This window comes from Camellia sinensis, chromosome 12 (genome assembly GCF_055761805.1).
Source record: "Camellia sinensis isolate YWXY chromosome 12, ASM5576180v1, whole genome shotgun sequence".
In the NCBI taxonomy this organism is placed as follows: domain Eukaryota; kingdom Viridiplantae; phylum Streptophyta; class Magnoliopsida; order Ericales; family Theaceae; genus Camellia; species Camellia sinensis.
Window position 1 is genome coordinate 132885761 of NC_138972.1, and position 25207 is coordinate 132910967.

Here is a 25207-nt window from a genome sequence, read left to right on the forward strand (position 1 = left end):
CAGTGCCGATGATATCCAACAAATTGGAGCGAGGGATTCAGCCAATGCCGCCTCACAGCAGCTAAAATACTCTCAGCTCGATCAGATATCAAAGTCACTCCCTGTCGATCCATGACAATATGTTCCTTGATATTTGCAATGAAGAATGACCAAGACTCCAAACTCTCCCTGTTGACAACAGCGAATGCAAGCGGTAATATTTTGCCATTGGCAGTGACAATCGTTGCTACAAGTAACACACCAGTGTATTTCTCGTATAAGAATGTACCATCTATGGTTATAACAGGCCTACAATGTCTGAATCCATCGATGACGGGTTTGAAAGACCAGAAAACAAAGTGGAAGACGGGCATAATGGTTGTACTTCCGGTATATTTGTGCTTCCATTGCACGATGGTGCCAGGATTAGATGTTTGTAATGCATACATGAATTTAGGCAACATCCTTTGTGATTCATCCCAATCCCCGAATACCATTCTAATTGCCTTTGCCCTTGCATGCCACGCCTTCTTGTATGATTTACTATAGTTCATGGTCTTTTTTATATCTTCGATGACATTCTTAATGGGCATATCAGGTTCATTCTACATACGACAAACAAATTATTTTGGTGTGAACACTTTAAACAAACAAATATGTATATAAATGTAAACATTTATTTTGTATACTCACCGCAACTTGTCCCAAAAGATGATGAGCAATGTAACTGGAGCTAATATTTGTGTGGTCCCTGTTCATTCGTGGGTATAAACAATGGTGAGGACCCCTATAATGCTTTATTTCAAAAAGACCATGTTTCTTACTAAGAGATGCACGCAACCACCATCTACAATCGTGTTTGCAAGCACACATCTAAACGTCTCACTTGGAGGTTACGACTTTATACTCTCGATTATTTGTTGCATGGTACAATTTCACAGCATGTATCAGTTGCTTCTTATCAACAAAAACCATCCCTTTGTCCAACTCTGGATTTTCAGCATTCCAGATTCGGTTACGGGGAACGACATCGCGGTTATTAATGTCAAAATCACAACCTATGTGAATGTTTTCATAGAAAGGGATTTCAGGTCCAGGTGGAATGGGGGCATTCTGAATATCAACGGGAGCGTCGGCATCATCTTCTTCATCATCATCATCATCTGATCCACCCAATAAATTTTCTTCATTACACATTTCATTCTCATCATTGTCTAGGGCGACATTAGGACCGTACATGTCACTGTCAGCAAACTGCACAGAATTAACCGTTTCAGCCATATCACCAGCAACTTCAACTGGAGTGGTATGATGACTGTAGGTGGGCACATCTTCGGTGTTATTGTGAAATTCAGTCTCGTATCCACCACGTGAACTTGATTCTCCACCATGGCCATGAAATGTCTGTTATGTGTAGCCAGCTGCATAACATTCATTCGATTCATACATAGGAGACTGAAACGCTGTCGTGTCAATCCCATGTGTCAGCAATGTAGTGAACGGATGAGAATCCATCTGTGTTATATTCGGAAGATTTTGTACAACCTGTTTCTCAATGTATACTTCCAAATAATTTGGTGGTTGGAAACTTCCATCGATACTTAATACGGTGTTCAACGCCTCATCGTCATTGATCGGTAATATTTTGTATTTGCTGGTTGCTTGCCACTGGCGAGGATATCTGCATTTCAAGATCAATCGGACTGTTTCCCCGTAACTTGCCACCTTGGACATAAACATCTCCTCCAAATTGCTAAGTGTGGTGCCAAGTTGCACCCCATATATCCCTTTCGGCTCAGCATCATATGATGCACCTTCATCGGGATCCCGAATTATGTTTCCCCCCCAGTAGAAGATAATTGGAACAGTTGCCATATATTTGCTTCAATGAAACAGTAAACATTAAAATATGAGCAATATACATATATCGAAGCAATGTCCATATAACCACAAGCATTATTATCAGCATAATAAAACAACCTTACCATTGCGGCAAGGGTCTCCCTATTACAATATGATCAATTTTTAAAAGGCATTCACTGAAAATAAATAAATAAATAAATAATAATAACTCTACAGAACCGTTAATTTACGCAACGATTTAATCGTACTTTGTATTCATCGGGATCCCGAATTAGTGCTTTGTATTCATAAAAGATGTGAGTCTAGGTATAGGGCTTGTAAAATGTTTACCTTAAAAAAGGTTCATGTTTCTTTAATGGTAAATGAAAAACATTTAAAAACTTAAGAGATGAATATGATAGTGTAGATGAAACCAGAGAATATAGGTTTATCGTTGACTAAGGGAGTTTGAGGTGGAATTTGCATTGAAGAAGATGAAATCAAGTAATTTATTAGGATAAGATTGTTTCCCTATTGAGGGTTTGGAAATGTTTAGGTAAGGAGGAGTTTGTCTTGATTGAAAAAATTCTTTAATAAGATTCTAATGAGTACAAAAATGTTTGATGAGTGGAGAAAAAGTATTTTAGTACTTTATTTATAAAAATAATGGAGAGTTGAGTTCATACCCTTATTTGCCTTCGTCATGGATGAGTTCATACTTGGGAGAATATCTCATGGTGTGGGTTATTCATTGATGATATTGTTCTAGTTAATGAAACTAAGGAAGGAATCAACAAAAATGTAATAATGACTTATAATTATATAAATCAAAATAAAAATTATAAAAACATAATGTTCAGATTTTCCTTTTCAATGGTGGCGGACAGTCACAAAGCGGAAGTGGCGATAAACCACTTCGTTTAATACCCATTTCAAAAACTTTTTCTAATTTTCTTAAGTTTTGTGAGGAAATTTTAATTTCTACTATAATGCTATTATATGTATTACAAATTCAGCTCATTAAATTTTTTAAAATTTCTATGACTAGATTATAAAATTAAATGTTAGTATTTTATGATGAAATTTCTTCAAATTATTCTAATATCAAAGTTAATATTTTTTATAAAAATTACTAATTTTATTGAATGTATATTAAAGATAATACATGATATAGCGGTTTGGTTTGGAGAGGCAGAGTGCAAAATGATCTTACATACAATTTACAAGTGAGTATGTGCTTATATGCAGACACCTGCAATAAGCTATGTCCTAAAGTATGGATTTCGATAGTTAACAACTAAGTGGAAACCTTTAGCTAAACCCAAATGAAAATAAATTCTAAGAATTTGTAATCGTATTCTGGGTGTCTGACCCCAAATATAGTGAAATAAACCAAACGAAACTATACCAAAATATTATTATTTGAATAAAGTAGAGTCAAAATTAAATATTTTGAGAGAACATGATATTTTCATTTATTATTTTGAAGTCAATAAAAATATTATTTTTTAATAAACTAGAGTCAAAATTAAATGTTTTGAGAGAACATGATCTTTTCATTTATTATTTTGAAGTCAATAAAAAAATGTTTTATTTAATAAAATAGAGTCAAAATTAAATATTTGAGAGAACATAATATGAATTTGAATGAGGAAAAATTCCAATTCATGAGTAACATAATATGAATTATCGGTTTATGAGTAACATAACTAATAGTTTGTTTGATATTTTTTTAATGAGGAAAAATTATTAGGTACTCTTGGAAAGTCATGTGTTTATGTTTTTCAGTAATCATCCATTGTCTTTAAGTAAAAATTGATTTATTGACCTCTTAATTTATAAATAATATGACTAAAAACTTGTTTGATATTATTTTTTTAATGATTTCTTTGACTTTTTTATAAGTTAAAAAAGTTAATATGAAATTGGGTTGCTTTTTATTTTTTATTTTTAAGGGGTGATAAACATAATTTTTTTTATCAATTTTAATTTTTTAAAAATCTATTTTCACAAAATAATGTTTTTTGGGTGAATACAAAATAAGGTAATATTCCTTACAGTGTACCATAATATCTATACAAGTGATTGGACTTACAGATTTTCGTAAGTCAGTATTATTTGGGTGAGTGGCAAATCGAAAATGAAATTTACCTACTTAGTTCTAGATTATGCCAACCAATTGATGTACAAACTGAATAAAAAATTCAATATACAACCATAAAGTAAACAATTCATGCTATGTATATTAGTAATTATGTGTAACAAATAAAGAATACTCTAACTGTATATATGATTAAAGCAAATTGACTTTAACACATCAACTTCATATATAACATATACAAAATGAAAAACATTATACAAATTCATAAATTTTATAAATTATTCTTAATAATTGATATATCATGTACTAATAAAATTTTTAAAATTAAAGCATGAATTATGTCAATGATGTAATAGGTGTTATACTAGTAGTTAATTTTTTTTTATAATACAAATTTATTAATATATATAACATTATCAATTTAAAATAGGGATAATTGGTGAACAGTCCACACTTGGTGAACAATCCACACTCATGGGGCCATATGTTATTTGGTTAATGAAAAATTCCAAATTCCAATTCAAACAAACTCTTAGTTATGTTACTCATAAATATCTGAATTCATGAATTTCATAAAATGATTTTCAATTTTCAATTCTCAATTATATGAATTTCATAATATGACATTAACAATTATCAATTATATGAATTTCAATTTTTTTAATTTTATTCTTAGTTAAAAAAAATTACTTTTAAAACCCTAATTTTAAAACCTAATTTCCTTTTAATTCCTCTTAACAAGCAACAAATAAAATTTCCAATTCAACAAATATAGGTTGATTTATACACAATTCAAAATTCCAAAAAAAATATAGACATTTTGATTCACAAGCATAATTTCAAAATTCCAATTTCTGCTTTCAAATATCAAAATATAGACATTTCATAATTCCAATTCAACAAATATAGGTGAAGAAGATGATTTTGTGTATAGATCAAATATAGACATTTAGCTCAAAATGTCTATATTCCAATTCAACAAGTATGGCATCTAGCTCAAATATAGGTGAACAAATATTGGTGAAGATGTCTATATTTTCTTCAGAAGATGATTTCGAAATATAGACATTTCAAATTATTCACAAACATAATTTCTAATTTCTGATTCAGAAGCAAAATTCCAAACCCTAACATTTTCACAACACTGATAAAAAAACCCTAACACATTACAACCAACACATTTAATAATTGACATTTAAAACCCTAACATTCACATTTTCACAAACACACATTCACAAACACAATAAATAAATACATAAAATTCAGAAAAAAAGACAGAGCCATACCACGGAGACAGAGACAGAGAGTGAGAGCAACGGGAGAGCGAGAGCGACAGTGAGAGTTGAGCAGAGGGAGATCGACAGAGAGAGAGAGTGAGAGAGATCGAGAGCAGAGGGAGATCGAGAGCTGAGGGTGAGAGAGCAGAGGGAGATCGAGAGCTGAGTGTGAGAGCAGAATACCAAGTGTAAAAAACGTGGCTTGGGTGTGTTTTATGCTGTCTGAAAGCGTTATTAGAAATGGCGAGTTTGTAAGTGCACAGTGAAGGCGCTATTCGGAATAGCGTTTTCTTCACAAACCTCCATTCCGAAATGAAGCGCTATTTGCAACAGCGTTTTCTTAATCAAACTCGCGAATTGGAATAGCGATTACACTGTTCATCAAATTTTGACCTCCTCACAGTAAAAGCGCGAATCGGAATGGCGCTTCAGCTTAGTTTGAGAATTTCGTCAGAAGTTGGCCTAGTTTGGGAAATAAAATGCAAAAGAGGCTTATTTTGGGAAAAACCCCCAACTTTTAACCATCTTTTTAAAATATCTCTTAATTTTTTTTTCCATCATTAAAAAAGGTGATTACAAACCTTTAAAGTTAATTTCAAAAACTGGGTGTGTTTGGTTTGTGTTTGTAGAATAGTTTTTGAGATAAAAAGTATGAAAACTTATTTGGTTTGCCTTTTTTCAGAAATGGTTTTGGAAAATTGTTTTGGGGAGTTAGTTTTTAAAAAATGTGATTGATTTGATGTGTATGAGAGAGAGAGTGATTTTGGAAAGTAGGTAACCAAACAAAATTTTGATTTTTTTTTTGAAAAAATTTGTTTGGTTTGATTACTCTTGAAAATTTGTTTGTAGAAAATTATTCTCAAAATTTTTTCTGAAAAACAAACCAAACAAGCCCTTCGTCCAATTAATATAAGAAATTTATAACACTTGTTAACCATTAAACCATCTTCACCCATTTTGTTTATTAAAAAAAAATTGCTACATACTTTTATTTTTGTGTTCATCTTTTTTAAATATCTCTTACTTTTTTTTTCCATCATTAAAAAAAGTGATTACAAACCTTTAAAGTTAATTTCAAAAACTTAATCTTCGTTCAATTAATATAACAAATTTATAACACTTGTTAACCATTAAACCATCTTCACTCATTTTGTTTATTAAAAAAAAAAAAACTACTACATACTTTTATTTTTGTGTTCATGTAAATTGCCGCGTTCACTTTATAATATTTAGGATAAATTACACTCACGTCCCCTGAGATTTCTGACAAATATAAGGGTCACCCTTGTAATTTTAATAATTATAAAAATCTCCCTTACTTTAGCTAATAATATTAAGATTTTCCCATTTTGTCAATTTTGCACAAACGACATCATTTTTTATACAAAATGACCATATTACCCTTTTATTTGAGCATGAAAAGACGAAAATATCATTTGATTCCTTTCTTCAGTATTCAACTTCGTTTTTTTGTGTTTTGTTTTTGTGCTCTCTCAATCCCATAAGATTGAAACGCGAAAGAGAGAGAGAGCAAGAGAGGGAATACCCATCAATAGGTGATGGAGGTAGAAGAAGAATCGAAGCTGCAACGCTAGTGATATAGGTAGATTGGGTGTTGAGGTAGGGGCGATAGAGGGAATGGTGTGTTGTTACGACACAATGGATGTAGAGAGATGGTGCGACAACGGTGGTAGAGGCAAAGGAGGGCTGGACGACAACGGTGAAACTGAAAGAGCTGGGTTCCTCAATTACAAGTATTTCCAGAAAACCACTGTGTTCAAAATCCAAAGGCACCAACTCCCTCTCTCTCTCTATATATGTAGATGTGTGTGTGTGTGTATTTGTCTTATTTTTTGCTAATTTAGTTTAAGAAATTTGAAAATTTTGCTTTAGATCATTGGGATGTAGATTCCAAACACCATTAGATCCAAAATCCAAAGGCACTAATCCCCTCTCTCTCTATATATATATTTATGTATTTGTATCTTCTTTTTTTTGTGTGTAGCTAGTTTAGTGTAAGAAAGTTGAAATTTTTGCTCTGGATCATTTGGGTGTAGATTCCAAACACCACTGGGTTCAAAATCCAAAGGCATCAATCCCCTCTCTCTCTATATATATATATATATATATGTGTGTGTGTGTGTATTTGAGTCTCTTTTTGCTAATTTAGTGTAATAAATTAAAATTTTTGCTTTAGATTAGTTAGTGTGGTTCTAGAATGTGCTCTGTAATGTTTAATTTTTGATTTGTATATATATTTGTGTGTATGGGTTGTTGGGAAAATGTTTAAAGAGAAAATAATGAGTTATTGGAAATCCAAACAAGTTCGTATTCTTTGTTGGAAATCCAAACAATAAGTTATCAGGTTAGAAATTCAAACAAGTTTCAATTCTTTGTTGGGTTTCAATTCTTTGCTGAAAATTCACACAAGTGTATATGTATATACATATATATATATATATATAAGCATACATTTGTTAAATAAATTGTTCCCATGTTTATATAATTGTATGTATATATATATCTGTTAGAAGAAAAAAATTTGCTTCCCATGTTTGAATGTGTGTACATATATACATATATCTGTTAAACAAATTTAGAAATTAATTTAACTAGATTTTATTTTCTTTGCTATAAATCAAAATATGTTGTATGTGTTTATATACATATTGAACACTGGGTATTGCTTGTTTGAATTTGAGTATTAGTTTCCCTTTGCCCCGTATTGACCAGCTTGTGGACTTGACAGCTGGACATAATCGGCTCAGCTTCTTGGATGCCTATCGCGGCTACCACCAGATTGCCATGCATGGGCCCGACCGAGAGATTACTTCCTTCACGACTCCAAGGGGACTCTTCTGCTACCGAGTCATGCCTTTTGGTTTGAAGAACGCCGGGGCAACTTTTCAGAGGATGGTGACCAAGATGTTTGCTCCTTTGCTTGGGCGTACAATGGAGGCCTACATTGATGATATGGTGGTTAAAAGTCAGCATGCAGGAGACCACTTATCCGACTTGGCCGAAATGTTCGCCATTCTCAAAAAACACAAGCTGCGCCTGAATGCGTCTAAGTGTGCCTTTGGTGTGGGATCCGAAATTTTTTTGGGATTCCTAGTCATGAACCGAGGCATCGAAGTAGACCCCACTCAGATCAGTGCCGTGCAAGATTTGAAGCAGCCCAGCTCGACTAAGGACGTGCAGCATCTGGTCGGGATGGCCGCCGCGCTTAATCGATTTATAAGCCGGTCATCAGATCGCTGCCGCCCTTTCTTTCAGGCATTGAAATCAAAGTTCTCGTGGGACGAAGATTGTGACCGGCTTTGGTCGAGCTCAAGGAGTATCTGTCTTCTCCGCCACTGTTGGTTACACCAAAGCCAGGCGAGGAACTCTATCTTTACCTTGCCGTCTCACAGCATGCAGTCAGTGCAGTGCTTGTCTGAGTTGAAGGAATTAAGCACCTCCCAATCTTCTACGTCAGTAAGACCTTGCTACCGGCAGAGTCGAGATACTTGCCGTTGGAAAAGCTTGCGTTAGCATTGATGATGGCTTCAAGGAAGTTGGCGCACTATTTTCACGCCCATACCATCATCGTTCTGACCGAATTCCCCCTTAAGGCCTTGTTTGAACGGGCAGACTTCTCTGGCCGAATTCTCAAGTGGGCGGTCGAATTGGGTCAATTTGATGTTAAGTTCCAGCCGCGCACTGCTATAAAAGCCCAGACCTTGGCCGATTTCGTTGCTAAATTCCCACCTGGAACTCATCCGGTGTGCCCGGTCGACATTGCCGTGGCAGATGATGAGGTGAACGCAAGCACGACCGAGACACAATAACTTGGTAGAGTTGGCGACGCGGACTTTACGCGCCCCTCTGGCACACCCTCAATTTGTACAAATCTACCGCACGGTGATGCGATAATAGAATTGGGAATCACCGTCCAACCTGCTCTGTCCGGTACCGCATCACAAAAGGGGGAAGAAGTGGAAGCACTCAGCATAGAACCTACGGCCGGCATAATACCGCAACCTGGAGATTCGCCTATAGACTTGGGCATTGTAGATCAACTTACCGAGTCCGGTGCCGAATCACCAAGGGGGGCTGAAGTGGAACCAGTCGGCACAGAACGTGCAGCCGAATAGCCGAACAACCGTGATCTCATCGACCTTCGAAACTCTCGGGACCCTTCAGAATGTTGGAAGCTTTTTGTGGGGGAGATGTGGAAACTTTTCGTTGATGGAGCGTCGAATCGTCACGGTGCCGGGCTAGGTATCGTTCTTATCTCGCCAGATGGCCTAACTATTGAACATTCTATCACCCTTGGCTTCCCAGCATTTAACAACGAGGCTGAGTACGAGGCACTTTTGGTCGGACTCAAGATCGCCCTTCAGATGAAGGCTTCCGAGCTAATGGTGTACAGTGATTTCCAGCTTGTGGTTAACCAAGTCGCTGGGATTTATGAAGCAAAGGATGACAGAATGGCAAAGTACCAAGCTCTGGTCAGGGAACACATCAAACAATTTCAAGCAGTCAGAGTTCAACAGATTGGCCGAGAAGAAAATAGTCGTGCTGATGAGCTGGCCGGCCTTGCTTCAATGGTTGATTGTACATCTCCTAACCCCCTGTTAATTGAATTCCTTCCACGACCAAGCATAGAGGAAGCCGGGCAGACAGATGTACTCTGCGCCGCGCTAGGTCCTTCCTGGATGGACCCTATAACCCTGTTTCTCAGAGATCGGACTCTGCCAGCTGACAAGAAAGAAGCGCACAAAGTCCGGGTGAAGTCAGAGCGGTTTTGGCTCTCTCCATCTGGAGCGTTGTATAAAAAGTCCTTCACCGGTCCTTATCTGAAGTGCGTACACCCGAGTAGCGTGGAGGCCTTCTTGTACGAAATTCACGAAGGCATCTGTGGCAGTCATGTAGGGGGCAGGTCCTTGGCCTATCGGGCTATTTCGCAGGGCTACTGGTGGCCGTGCATGCAGGCCGACGCACAAAAATATGTCCGCAAGTGTGAAAAGTGCCAGAAATTTGCCCATCAGATCCACCAGTCGGCCAGGGAACTTCTTCCCCTCATCAGTCCTTGGCCCTTTGCAATATGGGAGCTAGATATAGTCGGGCCGCTACCAACAGCACTAGGCAACCGGAAGTTCTTCATCGCGGCCACAGATTACTTCACCAAATGGGTTGAAGCTGAGCCCTTGGCAACAATCAAGGAGAAAGACGTGAAGCGGTTTGTCTGGCAGAATGTGGTCACACGGTCTGGCGTCCCCAAGATTTTGATCTCTGATAATGGAACCCAGTTTGACGGTCGCCTATTCAGAGGATTTTGTGAAGATCTAAAGATTGAATTCTACAACTCTACTCCGGCTTACCCGTAGTCCAATGGTCAGGCCGAGGCATCAAACAAGACCATCCTGGATGGGTTGAAGAAACGACTAGAGAAGGCAAAGGGAAAATGGGCTGAGGAGCTACCCATCGTCCTTTGGGCATACCGAACGACCCCGCGACGATCTACCAGGGAAACTCCATTTGCTTTGGCTTATGACATGGAGGCGGTCATACCTTTGGAAATTGGCATGCCCACCCTAAGAAGTGAAAGTTTTGAGCCCGAACTGAACGCCGAGGCCATCGCCCTGGAACTAGACCTAGTGGAAGAGTGTCGGGAGAAGGCCCTCATCCACGTGGCCGCCTACCAACAAAAGCTCTCAAGGAAGTACAACAAAACAGTGCACCCCAGACCGTTCAAAGTAGGTGATTGGGTTTTGAGGAAAGTTATGGGCAACACCCTGGTGCCAGGTGAAGGCAAACTAGGGGCAAATTGGGAAGGACCCTACAAGATAACCGGTCTGGCGGGCAAGGGGGCATACCACTTGGAGGATCTGGATGGTAGAGGAATACCCCAGCTATGAAATGCGGCCAACCTCAAACTGTATTATTTCTAGCTTTAGCTTTCTTTTTGTGCAAAGGAATTTTTTGGCTTACACTTCAGAATGTAATTCTTTTTGTCAATATATAGAAGTGTCCTCTTTGCTTTGGCATTTTGATTATTGCTCTGTTTTGAGTTTCTCAACCGAGATGATTTACTCCGGTTGGAAGAGTTGATGACTTGTTCAACTTAGGATTCCCAACCGAGATGATTTACTCCGGTTGGAAGAGTTAATGACTTGTTCAACTTAGGATTCCCAACCGAGATGATTTACTCCGGTTGGAAGAGTTGATGACTTGCTTAACTTAGGATTTCCAACCGAGATGATTCACTCCGGTTGAAAGAGTTGATGACTTGTGTCAACTTAGGATTCCCAACCGAGATGATTCACTCCGGTTGGAAGAGTTGATGACTTGTTCAACTTAGGATTCCCAACCGAGATGATTCATTCCGGTTGGAAAAGTTGATGACCTGTTCAACTTAGGATTCCCAACCGAGATGTTTACTGCGGTTGGCAAAGTTTATGTTTTGCTCAACTTAGTATTCTCAACCGAGGTGGTTCACTCCGGTTGAAAGAGTTGGTGATTTGTTCAACTTTGTTGTTCCAACCGAGATGGTTATTCCGGTTGAAGAAGTTGATTTGTTCAGCTTAGGAATTCTCAACCGAGATGGTTTATTCCGGTTGAGAGACTTGGCGATTTGTTTAACTTTGTTATTCCAACCGAGATGGTTATTCCGGTTGAAGAAGTTCAATTCTGCTACTTATACCGTGATGTGAATTCCGGTCAGGCCAGGTGGTTCAAACCGAGATGTTTTGCTGAAGATAGAGTTAGAGAAAACCGTGCAAACACTTGATGAAATTAAAGCTTTTCATTGATAAAAAATTAATACAAAATGTGGGGAACTTAGCCCGGCTACATTTGTAGACAAAGAAAAAAGAAAACTAAGCTAAAGGGGAGAGGTCTGGGAATTACTCATCAGCTTCCAAGTTGACCGTTGCTGTCTGGTCGTGGACACCGATTCCAGTCTGGCCAGGCTGCCCCTGCTCGGTTTGGTCATCTCCCGCAGCGTCTGCCTCGACTTCTTCGAGTCCTTCCTCGGCCTCAGCCTGCAGCGCGCTGAAGACGTCATTGGCATATGGAATGAGGTAGGTCGGTAAGAAGACAGCCGGTAGAGAGGCAAACACGTCAGTGTCAGGACCTTGACCGAGCTGTTGACAGGCAGCCTTCCATCCAACTTTGAAATATATGTCCTGGGTGGCGAAGACTTGGTTTTTATAGTTGTCTTCCGCCTCTTTGAAGCCGACATTATTGGCGTCTTCACAATCTTTCTCCCTGGACTTCTTGAGCGCGTCCAGCTCGGCCTGGAGCTCGTCTCTCTTTTTCTCGGCGTCGTCGAGTTGGCCGAGCAACCGGTTGTTGTCGGTGTTGGCGATTTCAAGCGAGGACTTTGCTCGGCCAAGCTCGGTTTGGAGGCTTTGGACTTGGCTGGCAGTATCGGCTGCCTTTTGCCGAAGTCGGTAGATGCGCTCCATGACTAAGTGTTATTTTTGGATGGCCTGCAAAAAGGAAACTTGATCAGGGAAGAAACCATGCAAACACTTGTGAAAATTTCAGAGGCAGATTGAAGCTTACCCTGGCCATGGACTTGACAGACGACTTCACCAACCGGGTGTCAGGGACGTGGTCGCTGCTGACCACGTCGCTCGGTAGGAGAAGGGCCTTGGAAAGATCGTAGGCGAGCAAGTGCTCTTTGTTGCCCTTGATCGAAGCTGTTGCTGGGATGTCTTTACCCCGGTGCTTGAGTAGCGGACGCCAGATTGGTGTTGGGTCAGCTGTGACGGTAGGTTGCTCGGTGGTTAGCTCGGCAGATGGGTCCGCGCGAGCTCTTTTGCCAGCCCGGCGTGTTTCTTGGCTTGACTGCCCGGCAGCTGGAGAAGCTAGGGCGACCACGGCGCCGCTTGACTGACCGGCGGCTGGCGAACGGATGACGACACTCGGTATCTCGGCAGACGTTGAGGTGAGCAGGCTTTTGATTCGGCTTCGTTTGGCCATCTCTTGCTCTTCTGTCAACCGGATTAGTGGAACGTCTGGCAAAGTTGGATCTGGAGGAGGTGATGGAGTATGGAGAAAGTCTGTAACTTTACTCCGGCGGGGAGTAGAGTATCTGTAGGTTGGAGTGTAACCGAGCAACTCGTTACAATCTCGGTCGCGGTAGCGAAGCGCGGTCCTGATGGCTTCTACGTTGGGGTATTGGTAGTTGGCTTGCAAGGCCTGGATTGCTACAAAAGAAACAAGAAAAATGGTTAAGTACAGAACTATGAAGAAAGTAAGCTAACCGAGCAAGTTTGAACAGCTTACATATGGAACCAAAATTCTTGCTTATGAACCAGCCCGGTACCTCGGCTATTTCATAATTGCCAGACACCTAGAAGAAATCGTCATCATGCAAGTCCTTGTCTGGTGTGCCGGTCACAATTTTTTCTTTGCCCGGCCTAATCTTAAGGTAGTAGGCGAGGCCATCGCCGGTGTGCCCAAGGGTGTACTGCCGCAGTATCTCGGCTAAACCTAGGTTTATGCCTAACCGGTTGTTTAATTCGTGCACACCGTTTACTATCCGGTAGGTGTTGGTGGACACTTGAGTGGGTGCTAGCCCGCTACGGCGCAGAAATTCGGTGATTAGTGGATTGAGAGGGAAACGGAGGCCTCCTTCGATGATGGACAGCACGGTGAAGGGGCATTGTTCTGATCTGCCCCAAGGCGTGGTCTCTTCTTCTGCGAGCTCAAGGTGGACGTCGGCCGGGATGCCGTACTCCTCCCTGAACGTAGCTAGCGCAACCGGAGTATCCACCAAGAAGCAGAATTTTCCCATGTGGCCGACTAATCTAGCTCGGCCGAGGTGGTTTGGTACAGACTAGGAATGGGCGGCAGTTCGGTCCTTATGAGCCTCAGAATTGGTCTTTGGTCCTCTTGGACTCTGCAGGAAAAAGGATGACAAGTATAAGAGGAAGCGCGGTCGCGCAAAACGAGCTTGACTTTAGCTCGGTCATGGATTGTGCCAAACCACCACGGTCGTAAAATCTAACCAGGAGCTTGGTCGCCCAAGGGACCAGTTGTTAGCCCGGTTGAGCGGCCAAGTCCTATGGCCATCCCGGTTTTTGCTAAGATTACAACACAGTTTATTTGCTCAGTTAAACTGATTTCTTGGATCAAATGAAGATCTGGAGCTCGGTCAACCCCAGATCCTCAGTGTTCTTCAGGAAAAATGAAGAACAGTTTGAAGAAAAACGAAGAAACTAAGGGGCATTAAAGGTTGTGGGTGGGGAAGGCCCTAAAACCTACGGATTTGGTACCAGAGAAGAAGAAATATCAAATGAAAATGACATGGGTTGAAGGACTTACCAATGGAAGGCCTGCTTCTTCGAGCACAAACGCAAAGAATGGCAGACTAGGTTTGAAGGAAGATGCTTGAGCTCTAAAGCGTCGGATTACAGAGAGGCAGTAGGAGCGAAATGAGGGAGAAGGGGCTTGTATGTATAGATGGAGAAACCGCCAAGAATTCAAATTCTGGCAGACGGCTGGGTTGGCTACTCGAGGTCCAATGGAAGCCTGCCACGTGTCCCCATTTATGACGACGTCAGAATTGAGGGGATAGGTTGAAGAGTTGAGAAGACAACCGGGCAATTGTTTAAGAAGAGAACGTCAACCGAGGAGTTGAACCGGACAAATTTCGCAGACAGGAGTCAACTGGCCCGGTCGCCGATTCGTATTCTGAGGACCGAGGAAGTGTTATCCCAGTCGGAATATGTAATCCCAGTCACGCTTTTGCGGACAGAACTAAGGGGCAATTGAGAGGGAGATTTATGATCTAAAATTGGCTCGTGGTAACGGCCGAACAGATTTGGGCTGAACACATTGGGCCATGGAAGTTTTGGGCCTGTCTAGAGAGTGTTGCTCGGTCAAGGCTAGGCACTGGCAAGGCGGTGCTTCACGACACAAGGACCGTCAAGTGAGGGCTAAGCCGAGTTGTTCGCTGCCTCACTGGGCTCCACGGTTCGAGAGTTAGCTTCGTAGGAGCGCCGACGTCCAACCAGCATGAGCTGAGCCGAGCTCGGCTCTGCCGGAATGTAGCCGAGCACAGTCGATATTGAACATGGCCTGGAGTAGCTCGGTTATGGAGCGCTTGGGCTTAAGTGTGGAATGGCCGTTGGTAGCCGAGATAATGTTGATCGGCTGCCGAGCTCCCAACAAAGTAGTCTGGCAGTTGGGATTAGGTGATGCTCAGCAAGATTTGTGCTGACGGATGGGATAGCAGAGCCACGTGTCGAGAGATCACTCGGAGTAGATTTGGGGCGCAGAGGGTATATAAGCATGTCTGCGCCCCCCATATGCGAGACACGAACATTTTGTAAGAAACTCTTACCCTCAAACTCTCTCCTCTCTCCCTCTATCCCAAGGTGTGTGCTAACTTGGTCGTCGGAGGGGTTTTCCGGCCACACACCGCCGGGTAGCTCACTGCCGTTGTGCTTTCAGGCGATCGGACATAAACGAAGCTTGGAAGAAAGGAGTACGGGCTTGCTGGAATATTTGCTCCCCGTACAATAATTGTATGTATATATATATCTGTTAGAAGAAAAAAATTTGCTTCCCATGTTTGAATGTGTGTACATATATACATATATCTGTTAAACAAATTTAGAAATTAATTTAATTAGATTTTATTTTCTTTGCTATAAATCAAAATATGTTTGTATGTGTTTATATACATATTGAACACTGGGTATTGCTTGTTTGAATTTGAGTATTGCTTTTTCTCAACAAGACACTTGAGGGCATTATGGACATTCCAACGTATATCTTTGATGACATCATCAATTTCTGTTACTTGTGTGAATGACAGTCAAAAAATAGAAGAATCTTGATATTGTTAATTAAAGTATAAGGGATTTCTGTAATTATTGAAACTACAGGGGAAGTCCTTGTATTTGTTAGAAACCTTAAGGGAGGTGAGTGTAATTTACCCTAATATTTATATCAGGATGTCAAAGTTTGGTTAAAAATATTAAAATAATTAATAAAAGAAAATATCACATTCAAATCCTAATCTTTTTTTCTTTTTTTTTTACAATTATTAAATCAACTACAAAAACAAGTTAACTATCAGGAAAAATTAGTCAACTTCTCCATTACTGAATCTTTCGCTATCTCTCTCGTCTCTTGAGCAAAACCTCCTGAAGCAGTTCGAGGCTCTGATGAACAAGATCGGAACTCTCGACTCTCAAACCAAGGACTCCCTCTAAGTCCTCGAAAACCGCAAGGTCACAATCGCTAATTCAGTCTCTGCTGTGATGGTCTTGAATGCATCAAAGATTGATATCTTGACATGGGATGGTATCCTTTCGTTGAGTGACTTTCGTGTTACTGCACTTGCTGTCACTAAGAAATGGAAGAGATTTAACTCCACTACTCTCTCTCAGTGGTCATGGGTCCCTTGTTCAAAATGCCCTTGGATTGCTGTTCATAAAGTTAGTTTTTACTTATATCACTTTGTTATTGTCTTCAAAATCAGTTCATGCTCTGAATTTCTTATTTTTCATTGTTATCTCTCTCTCTCTATATATATATATATATATACACAGACACACACACATACAGGCAGAAGGATTTTTGTCGCTAGAGAACGTGTTTCTTCCCAGGTCTAGTGAGGCTTGGCCTTCATAATCTACCGCGACATTAACTTTCTAATGGTTGGTTTGATTCCTAATTTCCTAGGCTTGTTCAATTCATCTCTTTCTTGGATGGCCCTTTCTTTCTCATAAGTATGACAGTCCAAGAAGAAAGGCAAATAAAAAATAACTTAGAGTCCAGGACAGGCAGAGAGGTTAGAGAAATTTCAAAATTTCTCTAGAGAGGTAATGTTGTGGAAATGCAGAGAAATTTCTCTAGAAAGTGGGAAGTATATGGAAGACAAAAAAATGAGTCGAAATTCACTAAATTGCTTTCTGGGTTTTTTAAACCTCCTCAATTACATTCCTATCTAGTCTAGGCTTTTGTCAGATTGAATTTATAAAAATATTAATAATTCAATAGATACATTTGTGTTTTTATGTACTTTTGGGAAATGATTCAATATAGCATAGACCAAACAACTCAAATAAATTCAATGTATATATAAAAATTCAGTGTCTAACACACATACACATACAGAGACCTTCTCAGTCTTGCAGTCTTCAGATATGATCTGCAACTCTTCTTGATCATGTCAACGCCTTGATAGCACTGGACCATTAGATTCCAATGGAGCCCACTATCTGTGAAAGACCCAAATCACATTCACATCAACTACCAAATACCCACTGCTACTAACTAATCTCAATCTCACCAAAACAACCATGAAATGCATAACATACGTATAATACATCTGTTCTAACTATTCTATTACATAAATGCCTACAACACTTTATCACAACCTTTACATTTCAAATTCCTCTACAACTGGTTCACTTTTTTTTTTTTCAAATTTCAAATCTTTATAGCTTCTTCACTCAAACCCAGAGAAAATTTATAATTTCTTTAGGTTCATTTTGACCAATTTTCTCTGGATTTTCAAATTTTTTTGGATTCATTTTAACCAATTTCTCTATAAAGATTAGTCAAAGAAATTTTCAAATTTCTCTGGAGTGTTGAGTCAAGGAAAGACAGAGAAGATAGAGAAATTTAAAATTTCTTTGGAAATGTAATTTTGTGGAAAGACAGAGAAATTTCTTTGGAAGAGTGTGAAGTATATGGAAGATAGAGAAATTTGGAGAAGGGGGGCAGAGAAATTTACAATAAGAAGTTTAGGAAAGGTCAGATAAATTAAAATTTCTCTGGAAAGTCTAGAGAAAGAATTTCTCTAGACCAATTTTCTCTAGATCAACTTAAGGGACCTTAGACATTATTAAAATATATTAAATATCTTTTATACTATAAAATCTTAATACTAAAACCTTTAAAAAAAAATCCCCTAACTATTATTATCCCAAGCATGATTTTTTAGTCAAATTAAAGTAATTAAATAACTAAAAACTAATAAAAATAATCAAATTTTCGAACGAGGCAATATTATTCCATTAGCCGTGTCATGAACAACCGGGGTCCCATTCGGACTGATTCAAATTGTGTTTATTCTACGGCAATAATCTCAGTCCTCTGCCTAAATTGACTTCACCGTCTGTACTGCCCACATATATTTGACAACTCTCATCCTCACTCAGCCTCCGTTTGGGAAGTGGGTTGGCTTTTTAACTTTTTGGCTTTTTTGACTATTTTAACCTGGGCTTAAAAGCTTAGTTTGAGAAGGGTTTTTTTAGCTTTTTTGAGTTTTTTTTGTGAGAGAAGAATGTAATAATTATGGGTTGGATGTGATGTTTTGTTTGTTATGGCTAAAATAGCCTATTTTGTTTTTTTGTAACTAAAATAGCCAAAAAAACCTGCAAACTAACTTGCCAAAACACAGGCTCAATATCTTACCTATAATTTAAAGAGATTTTTATTTTTGAACAGAGATTGGTCACCATTCTAACAAGTCGCAGGAAATAAGCGCCGTTTATATTGACTTCTTAACCTCTATTCAATTCTACGGCCACACACAAATATCTTAGAAAGTAATTTTTGATTTATTTTTTAAAACTTAACTTTATTTTTTATCAGAATACAAATATAATACGTTAATCAAATATATTTTTAAAATATAATTTAAAATTATTTTTAAAATTTATTTATTTATTATTATTAATTAATCAATCATTTTTTTCCTCTCTTCTCTCCTTTCACATTTTATACATCAATCATTCAAAAATAAAATTAAAAAAATTACAAATTATTCAAAAATTATTTTTAAAACCCATAATCACATAAAATTTTTCTTTTTAAATCACGATTCAAAAATACAAAACTCAAAACACAACTCCATAATCAAATCATAATTTTAAAATTAAACCAAACCCCGCCTATACCATTCTAACAACTCATTTTTTGTTGCTTCAAACTTCAAAGTACACTTTCAAAAATTTTGTAGTCAAAATTTTTATTATTGAGGTTAGATCTAAAAAAAATAATTAAAAATCATTAACTAAAAATAAAAAGTTGAAATTTAAATATTTTATTTATTTTTTACTTTTCAAGTACCTTGCAGTCTAGTAGAATTTAAGAGTGTAAATTTGAACATTTTTAATAGAAGACCAAAAATAAAATGTTACAAAACTGCAAAAAAACAAAATTTAAAAAAATAAGAAAAAAACCTGAACACATGAAAACAGGCAAAATCTCAACTAAAAGAACAATTTTGCAATCACTATTCGCACCAAGTCAAAATTATTAAGCAAAGAACAAAAAAATCTGTGGTTAGAGTTCTGTCTTTTTCCCCCAAATTCCCATTCATTTAAGGAAAAACAGATTTACATGTATTTATCATCTAAGTTAAATCATATATTTGTAATGTTATTAATCTATAGTTCTTTCAGTTAGATCTTAGTTGGGTTTTCTTGTGTGGTGTAGTTGTTCCTCCATGGCTTCATTCACCTTAGAGAAAATGTCAACCGGGGCAGTTGTGTAGCCAACCGCATTGTGTTTAAATCTACCAGTAACTGAGCCTTTTTGATGGTCGAGATATATGACGATCACAGTGATATCATCGTGGAAATGTCGCCGAATCCCCTTTTCGATTTTCTTTATGTCATTGTATCTCATCTCCCTTTTCTTTGCAGCCTCCTGAAGGGCAGCTCCAACCAACCTCTTGGCTATTCCCTGCAAATATTTCACCAACCAATCGAAATATATCATCCATATTGCCATAAGTTATCAAACAGCACCTCAGCATCTTTTAGACTGATGCAAACAAATTCAATATGCTATTTCAACAATTGCCACAATTTTTTTTTTTTTGAGTAAATTACATTGACCACTTGTGAGATTAAAAAAATACAATAAGCATCAGAAGTTTAGAATAATTACACTGACCACCTTTTCGGTGAGGCGCACTAATGCAGATTCAGTGTAGACAAAACAATGAACAAGGGTAAAATACATATTTCATTTCAGTGTAAAAAATGGCAACATTTGTTTTCATCCATATGATCAAGGAATTACTGATGAAAAGAGGACAAAGTGTTGCATGAATTAAAATTTTAAAAAAGCTTAATGTAGTTATGTTTGATTTTCTTTCCATATTTAATTACTTTCTGAAATTCTTGAGACATACATAAATCATAACAAGGTCAAGTGACAATCCTATTTTCTATTCATCAACTTGCTAATGTTCATTTTACAGAGAGTTAATTAGACTCAATTGACATTGAAAAACAAACATTTCATTCTCAAATGGATCAAGTATAATAAATGGAAAAAACAGCAATGGAAAATTATAGTAAAATAGAAATACCAAAATCATTAGAGATGGGCACTTACGGCTCTAGGATTTTTGAATACAATCTCAACAGCTGTGTCATCACTCAGATGTTCCCATAGGCCATCAGAAGCAAATATCAAGAATGAGTCTTCAGGCCTGAGCTTTCTACTAAGGATAGAAGGTTCTGCAGTCAGTACAGGTCGCCTCAATGGAACAGGGTTTCCAAATTGCTGGAAAAGTGGATCTCTGTTTAACTCGGGTTTCTTCAAATAAACATCGCCAATTGATCTTGACACCTAAAAAGGACATAGTGCTAAAATTATCATATTCCATCACATGCATTTAGGCTCATTAAGGATAAGCTAAAATACGAGGGAAAGAAAAGTACACCAAATGAAAGAAATGCATTCATCCCAACAGAATATTATAAAAGCCTCAACAGAATATTAGAAGTTACATGAGCATCATGTGAATTTACAGCCATAATTTCTTGTGAGTGGCCAGGATATAAAGGAAGAGGAATAAATATGTCACTAAAGTCACATGCTTTGTGAGATCTACATGTACGTCTCATGCATAAAAGACAACTTTTGACCTTAAGTTGCTTGAGACGTGGACCAAGAGGCATGTGATTCCTTGAAGAGTAGGCAAGCTATAGCCCCCTCTAGAACATTTTTTTTTTTATCTCAGTTTATGAGGAAAGACATTCCTTCCACTAAAGCCAAAAGAAAAAGATAAAGATAAAAGCAAATAGCATATCAAGATATGAAATAAATGGTGCCGAGACGCAAGACACTTTTTTTGGCGAAGCAAATAAAGATCAAGGCTACGAGCGAATTATATATAATAGAGAAACTGGTAGTCTTTAAGTTCATCTAACATAAAAAAATAAAATAAGACAAAATATACAGTAAACTATGTTTTCCACCTTCCTCAATAAATGTATGTGATGCTGTTCAATGCAACAATTTGTGCTCCAACTTGACTTTGAGGGAAAGGCTGACGGTAAAGGTTTGATGGTTTTCAGTCATTTATTAACCATAATTTGCCATGGAAAGATTTACTTTTCACAGATTAGTAATAAATTTGTTCAAGGTGAAGAGGATAGGATAAACAAGAGGCAAATAGTACAATACGGGGAAATCTAATTGTCAACTTCCAACTGCTCACCACATATGCCCTCATTTAATAATTTATTGTCTCCAACACTTTATAAAACATTTCATAAAATCCTAAGATTCCCTTAATAGTGACGAATTGGGCATCTGGTAGTTAAATATAACGAGGTCCTTGCTCAACACAGATAGAAAGTGTGAAATCCTTAGACATAAGAGCAGATGTAAGCACATGCACGCTGTACTTCTGCTTGTGATATGATTCAATAAAGTTATTCTTTAAGTAACTAACAAATTTTAAGTAAAACAAAATCAATCACCAAAAACAAAGCATACAAAGCAGAGCAAGCAGCCCTAAGTACCTGAATTATCCCTTTAATTCTCCAAACACCACGGCAAGGGACTACAATAGCTGAATCATCAGGATGAAGTGCCTCGACCTCCTTCCTCACCTCCTCGCATGCAACATTGTGATCCTTAGACAAACGTTCAGCCACCACTTTACTCTTTTGTCCCTCGGAAACTTTCCGACCAAGAACTGCCCTTGAGTCTCCAAGATTGGCGACATATAACACATCATTTGAAATTGCACCAACAAGACAACATGACCCAACTGAAGCAATTTGTGGCTGAACTGGCAACGATCGCTTCACCAAATGCAGAAACTCCTCCTCCGTTGCATTAAATGCCTTCTTTATTACATTCGCTGATAATCCCCCTTGCTCCGTAGCAAATTCTGCAACAAATTTAAAACAACAATGAGAGAGATCCCCAATTACTCTGTTGCACCAACACAACATACATAATTAAAAGGCAAACCTTTGGACTAATTGAAATCTGCAACTTGGAATGAACATCCTAGAGGGAGAATTATCAGAATTAAATTGACTTCAAATCAGATATTCTAGATAGCAAAACATCAAAAAGTAAATAGAACTGAAAAATACAATTCAAAGAATTACTATCTAGAAAAACAGAAAGATCAAAACCAAGTACAAGAATTACTCTGTTACTCCAATGACATGGTCAAAAAGCAAACGTTCACAATAATTGAAACAAAAACGCTTGGGACCCCAAAGTTGGGAACCCATGACCCCAAAATGATATGGACCAATCATATATTTTTGTTTTTAGTTTTTCTTTACTTCCTGGAATAATCACAGGTTAGTGGGGTTGTGGAGTTGTGTTTTTTGGGAGTGTGTACCATTGTTGTAATTGAAATTTGCAACTTGCAAAGTCATTCTAAAGAGAGAATTATCAGAATTAAATAGATTACCAAACAATCACAGCAGAGAGAATGAGTAGATCATCCAATCGAATCAGATATTTTAGATAGCGAAACATCAAAAGTAGTTCAGACAAAGTGAATTTAAAGAAAATAATAAATAGAGAAAGATCAAAATGAAATACATTAATTACTCCGTTGCTCCAACACAAATCAAATACAATAAAATCCACAACTTGCAACAAACATTTCTAGAGAGAATTATGAGAATCGAATACATACTTCCAACCAAACACTTTACATAGCATGAGCAGATCATACAATTGAATCAGATAGTTCTGATTCAAAAGAATTACTATCTAAAAAAATACAAGAATACAACATCAAATTAAATACTGATTACTTCGTTGCTACCATACAAATTTTTTACATAATTAAAAAGCAAATGCTTGTACTAATTGAAAATTTCAACTAGCAACAAACATTCTAGAAAGAGAATTATCAGAATTATATCGATTACCAAACACTTGAATCAGACAATTTTTTAATAACGAAACATCAATAAAAAAGTAAATATAACTGAAAACAAACAATTCAGAGATAGTTACGATTCCGATCAAATCAAATACGGCGGTAGAGAGAGAGAGAGAGAGAGAGAGGGAGGTAGATTACTGTGGAGGAAAGGGAAGAGGTGTCTGTTAACGAATCGAGAAGCTTCAGGGCCGCCATGGCCATCATAGACGCCGATGTAGGTAGCGGAGGGAGAGGTAAAAACTTGACTCTGATCTTCGAGGCTAGAATTGGCCTGAACAACGGCGATCGAGAAGTCGCCGGAGGCGTGAGGCTTCAAGTCCATATGCCACAATAATCCATCACCGGTGCGTCGCCCCAAGCATCTGCAACACGATCTCAACATATTTCTCTCTCCAAATCTCAGTCTCAATCTGTGGGGGGATTGTTGGGGGTGGTTGTGTGTGTATGTACAGGTAATAGACGATGTTTGGTTTAAAAGGTCACGAGAGAGATGAAAATGGGTATATATATTGAGGAGAGAGAGTAAGTTAAAGATGAGGAGAGCGAGACAACGGAGTTACGGAGGAAGACGCGGGGTCAAGCCGCGTAAAGTTTAAAGAGGGGAAGACGACTGACACGGTGACACCACCACCACCACCACCTCTACGCGTGAATGAACAGATAGAGAGCGATAGGGGTTTTCTTTCAAACTTGCTGCCCTATTTTTCAGGGAAAATTGCCTATGCGATCCCTGTAATTTCTTAATATACTGCTTTAAGTTCTCACTCTTAACAAGATTGCAAAATTAGACTTCAATAACTTTCATTTCTTTTCTCCTGGGACGCTTCTCTCCTGTCTAAATTGACCCATAGAATGTTGTTAGGCTTTCATGGGTTGATTACGGAGCCTACACCAATAATTTGAATTATTTAATTGGTAAAATTTGTCAAATATTTTATTTTTATAAAAAATTATATTGATTAGATATCAATAGTTATTCTATCAGATTACATTTGTATTAACAGTAAGTATAATTTTTAAAATAAATTATTAATACAAATAAGATCTAATTAAATATCTATTAATATTCGATCCATGTAATTTTTTTTATAAGAATAAAATACTTTACGAGACCTATACATTGTTACAGGCTCCATAATATGCCAGAGTCCCAACAACATCCTTCACCGGAGAGAACCCTCCTTCTTTATCTTTTATAGAGTCCATGCTTATCTCCCAAACCCTCTGTTGTTGGACTGGACTCACTCTAAGGTTTACTATAAATTGATCTCATTTACTCTCTTTTTTTCTTTTTTTTTTTGCTTTTTCATAATATAAAATAAAGTTTGTGTATAAAAATAACTTTTTGTAATTATATTCAAAATCGTGAATTACAATGTTTAATGTTTTTTACTTTTTTTTTTGTGTGTAATGGATCTCTTTTGGGGTGGGAGGAGGGGGGAGGGGAAGTTGCGTGATAATTTTATTATTTATCTTCAAAAAATGAACAGGAAGTGTGGTTTTGAAAATAAATAGTTGAATTTTTTTGGAGAAAAAATGTGAAGAAATTGCATGACTACAATTACCAGATCAATTTAATATTTTTACGAGTGATCTACACATATATGTCTAAAAAATAAATAAAAATAATTAATAAAAAGGGTCTTGTAGTGAGCCACAAGCGTCCGGATCCTCTAGAGTGATCCGGTGAAGTGATCCTCTAGAGTGATCCTTCGTAGAGCGACACGTGTCCCATTAACGGAATCAAAGGCTGAGATGATGCTAGACAAAACGACGTCGTTTTGGTACCAAAAAAAAAAAAAATCTGAATTTGCAGATTTGCAGATC

General features: G+C 37.8%; 1 protein-coding gene across 1 annotated transcript; it reads right to left on the reverse strand.

Annotated features, from left to right (window-relative positions):
- Positions 1-19442: 19442 nt before the first annotated feature.
- Positions 19443-24261, reverse strand: LOC114275471 (Protein phosphatase 2C family protein). Its single transcript, XM_028217502.2, has 4 exons — positions 23519-24261; positions 21984-22357; positions 20566-20802; positions 19443-19905 (listed from the first exon to the last, which is right to left on the reverse strand). Exons 1-4 carry the CDS (start codon positions 23760-23762, stop codon positions 19630-19632), a joined length of 1131 nt encoding a protein of 376 aa, XP_028073303.1. The 5' UTR covers positions 23763-24261; the 3' UTR covers positions 19443-19629.
- Between the last annotated feature and the right edge of the window lie 946 nt (positions 24262-25207).

What these genes read in the sequence shown, in the direction of transcription:
- LOC114275471 (XM_028217502.2), bottom strand. Translation starts at nt 23,762, where the DNA reads ATGTTGAGATCGTGTTGCAGATGCTTGGGGCGACGCACCGGTGATGGA. An exon ending in CCTCTTCCCTTTCCTCCACA is followed by an intron (nt 22,358 to 23,518) that starts GTAATCTACCTC and finishes AATTTGTTGCAG; the next exon opens with AATTTGCTACGGAGCAAGGG. An exon ending in TATTCAAAAATCCTAGAGCC is followed by an intron (nt 19,906 to 20,565) that starts GTAAGTGCCCAT and finishes AAATATTTGCAG; the next exon opens with GGAATAGCCAAGAGGTTGGT.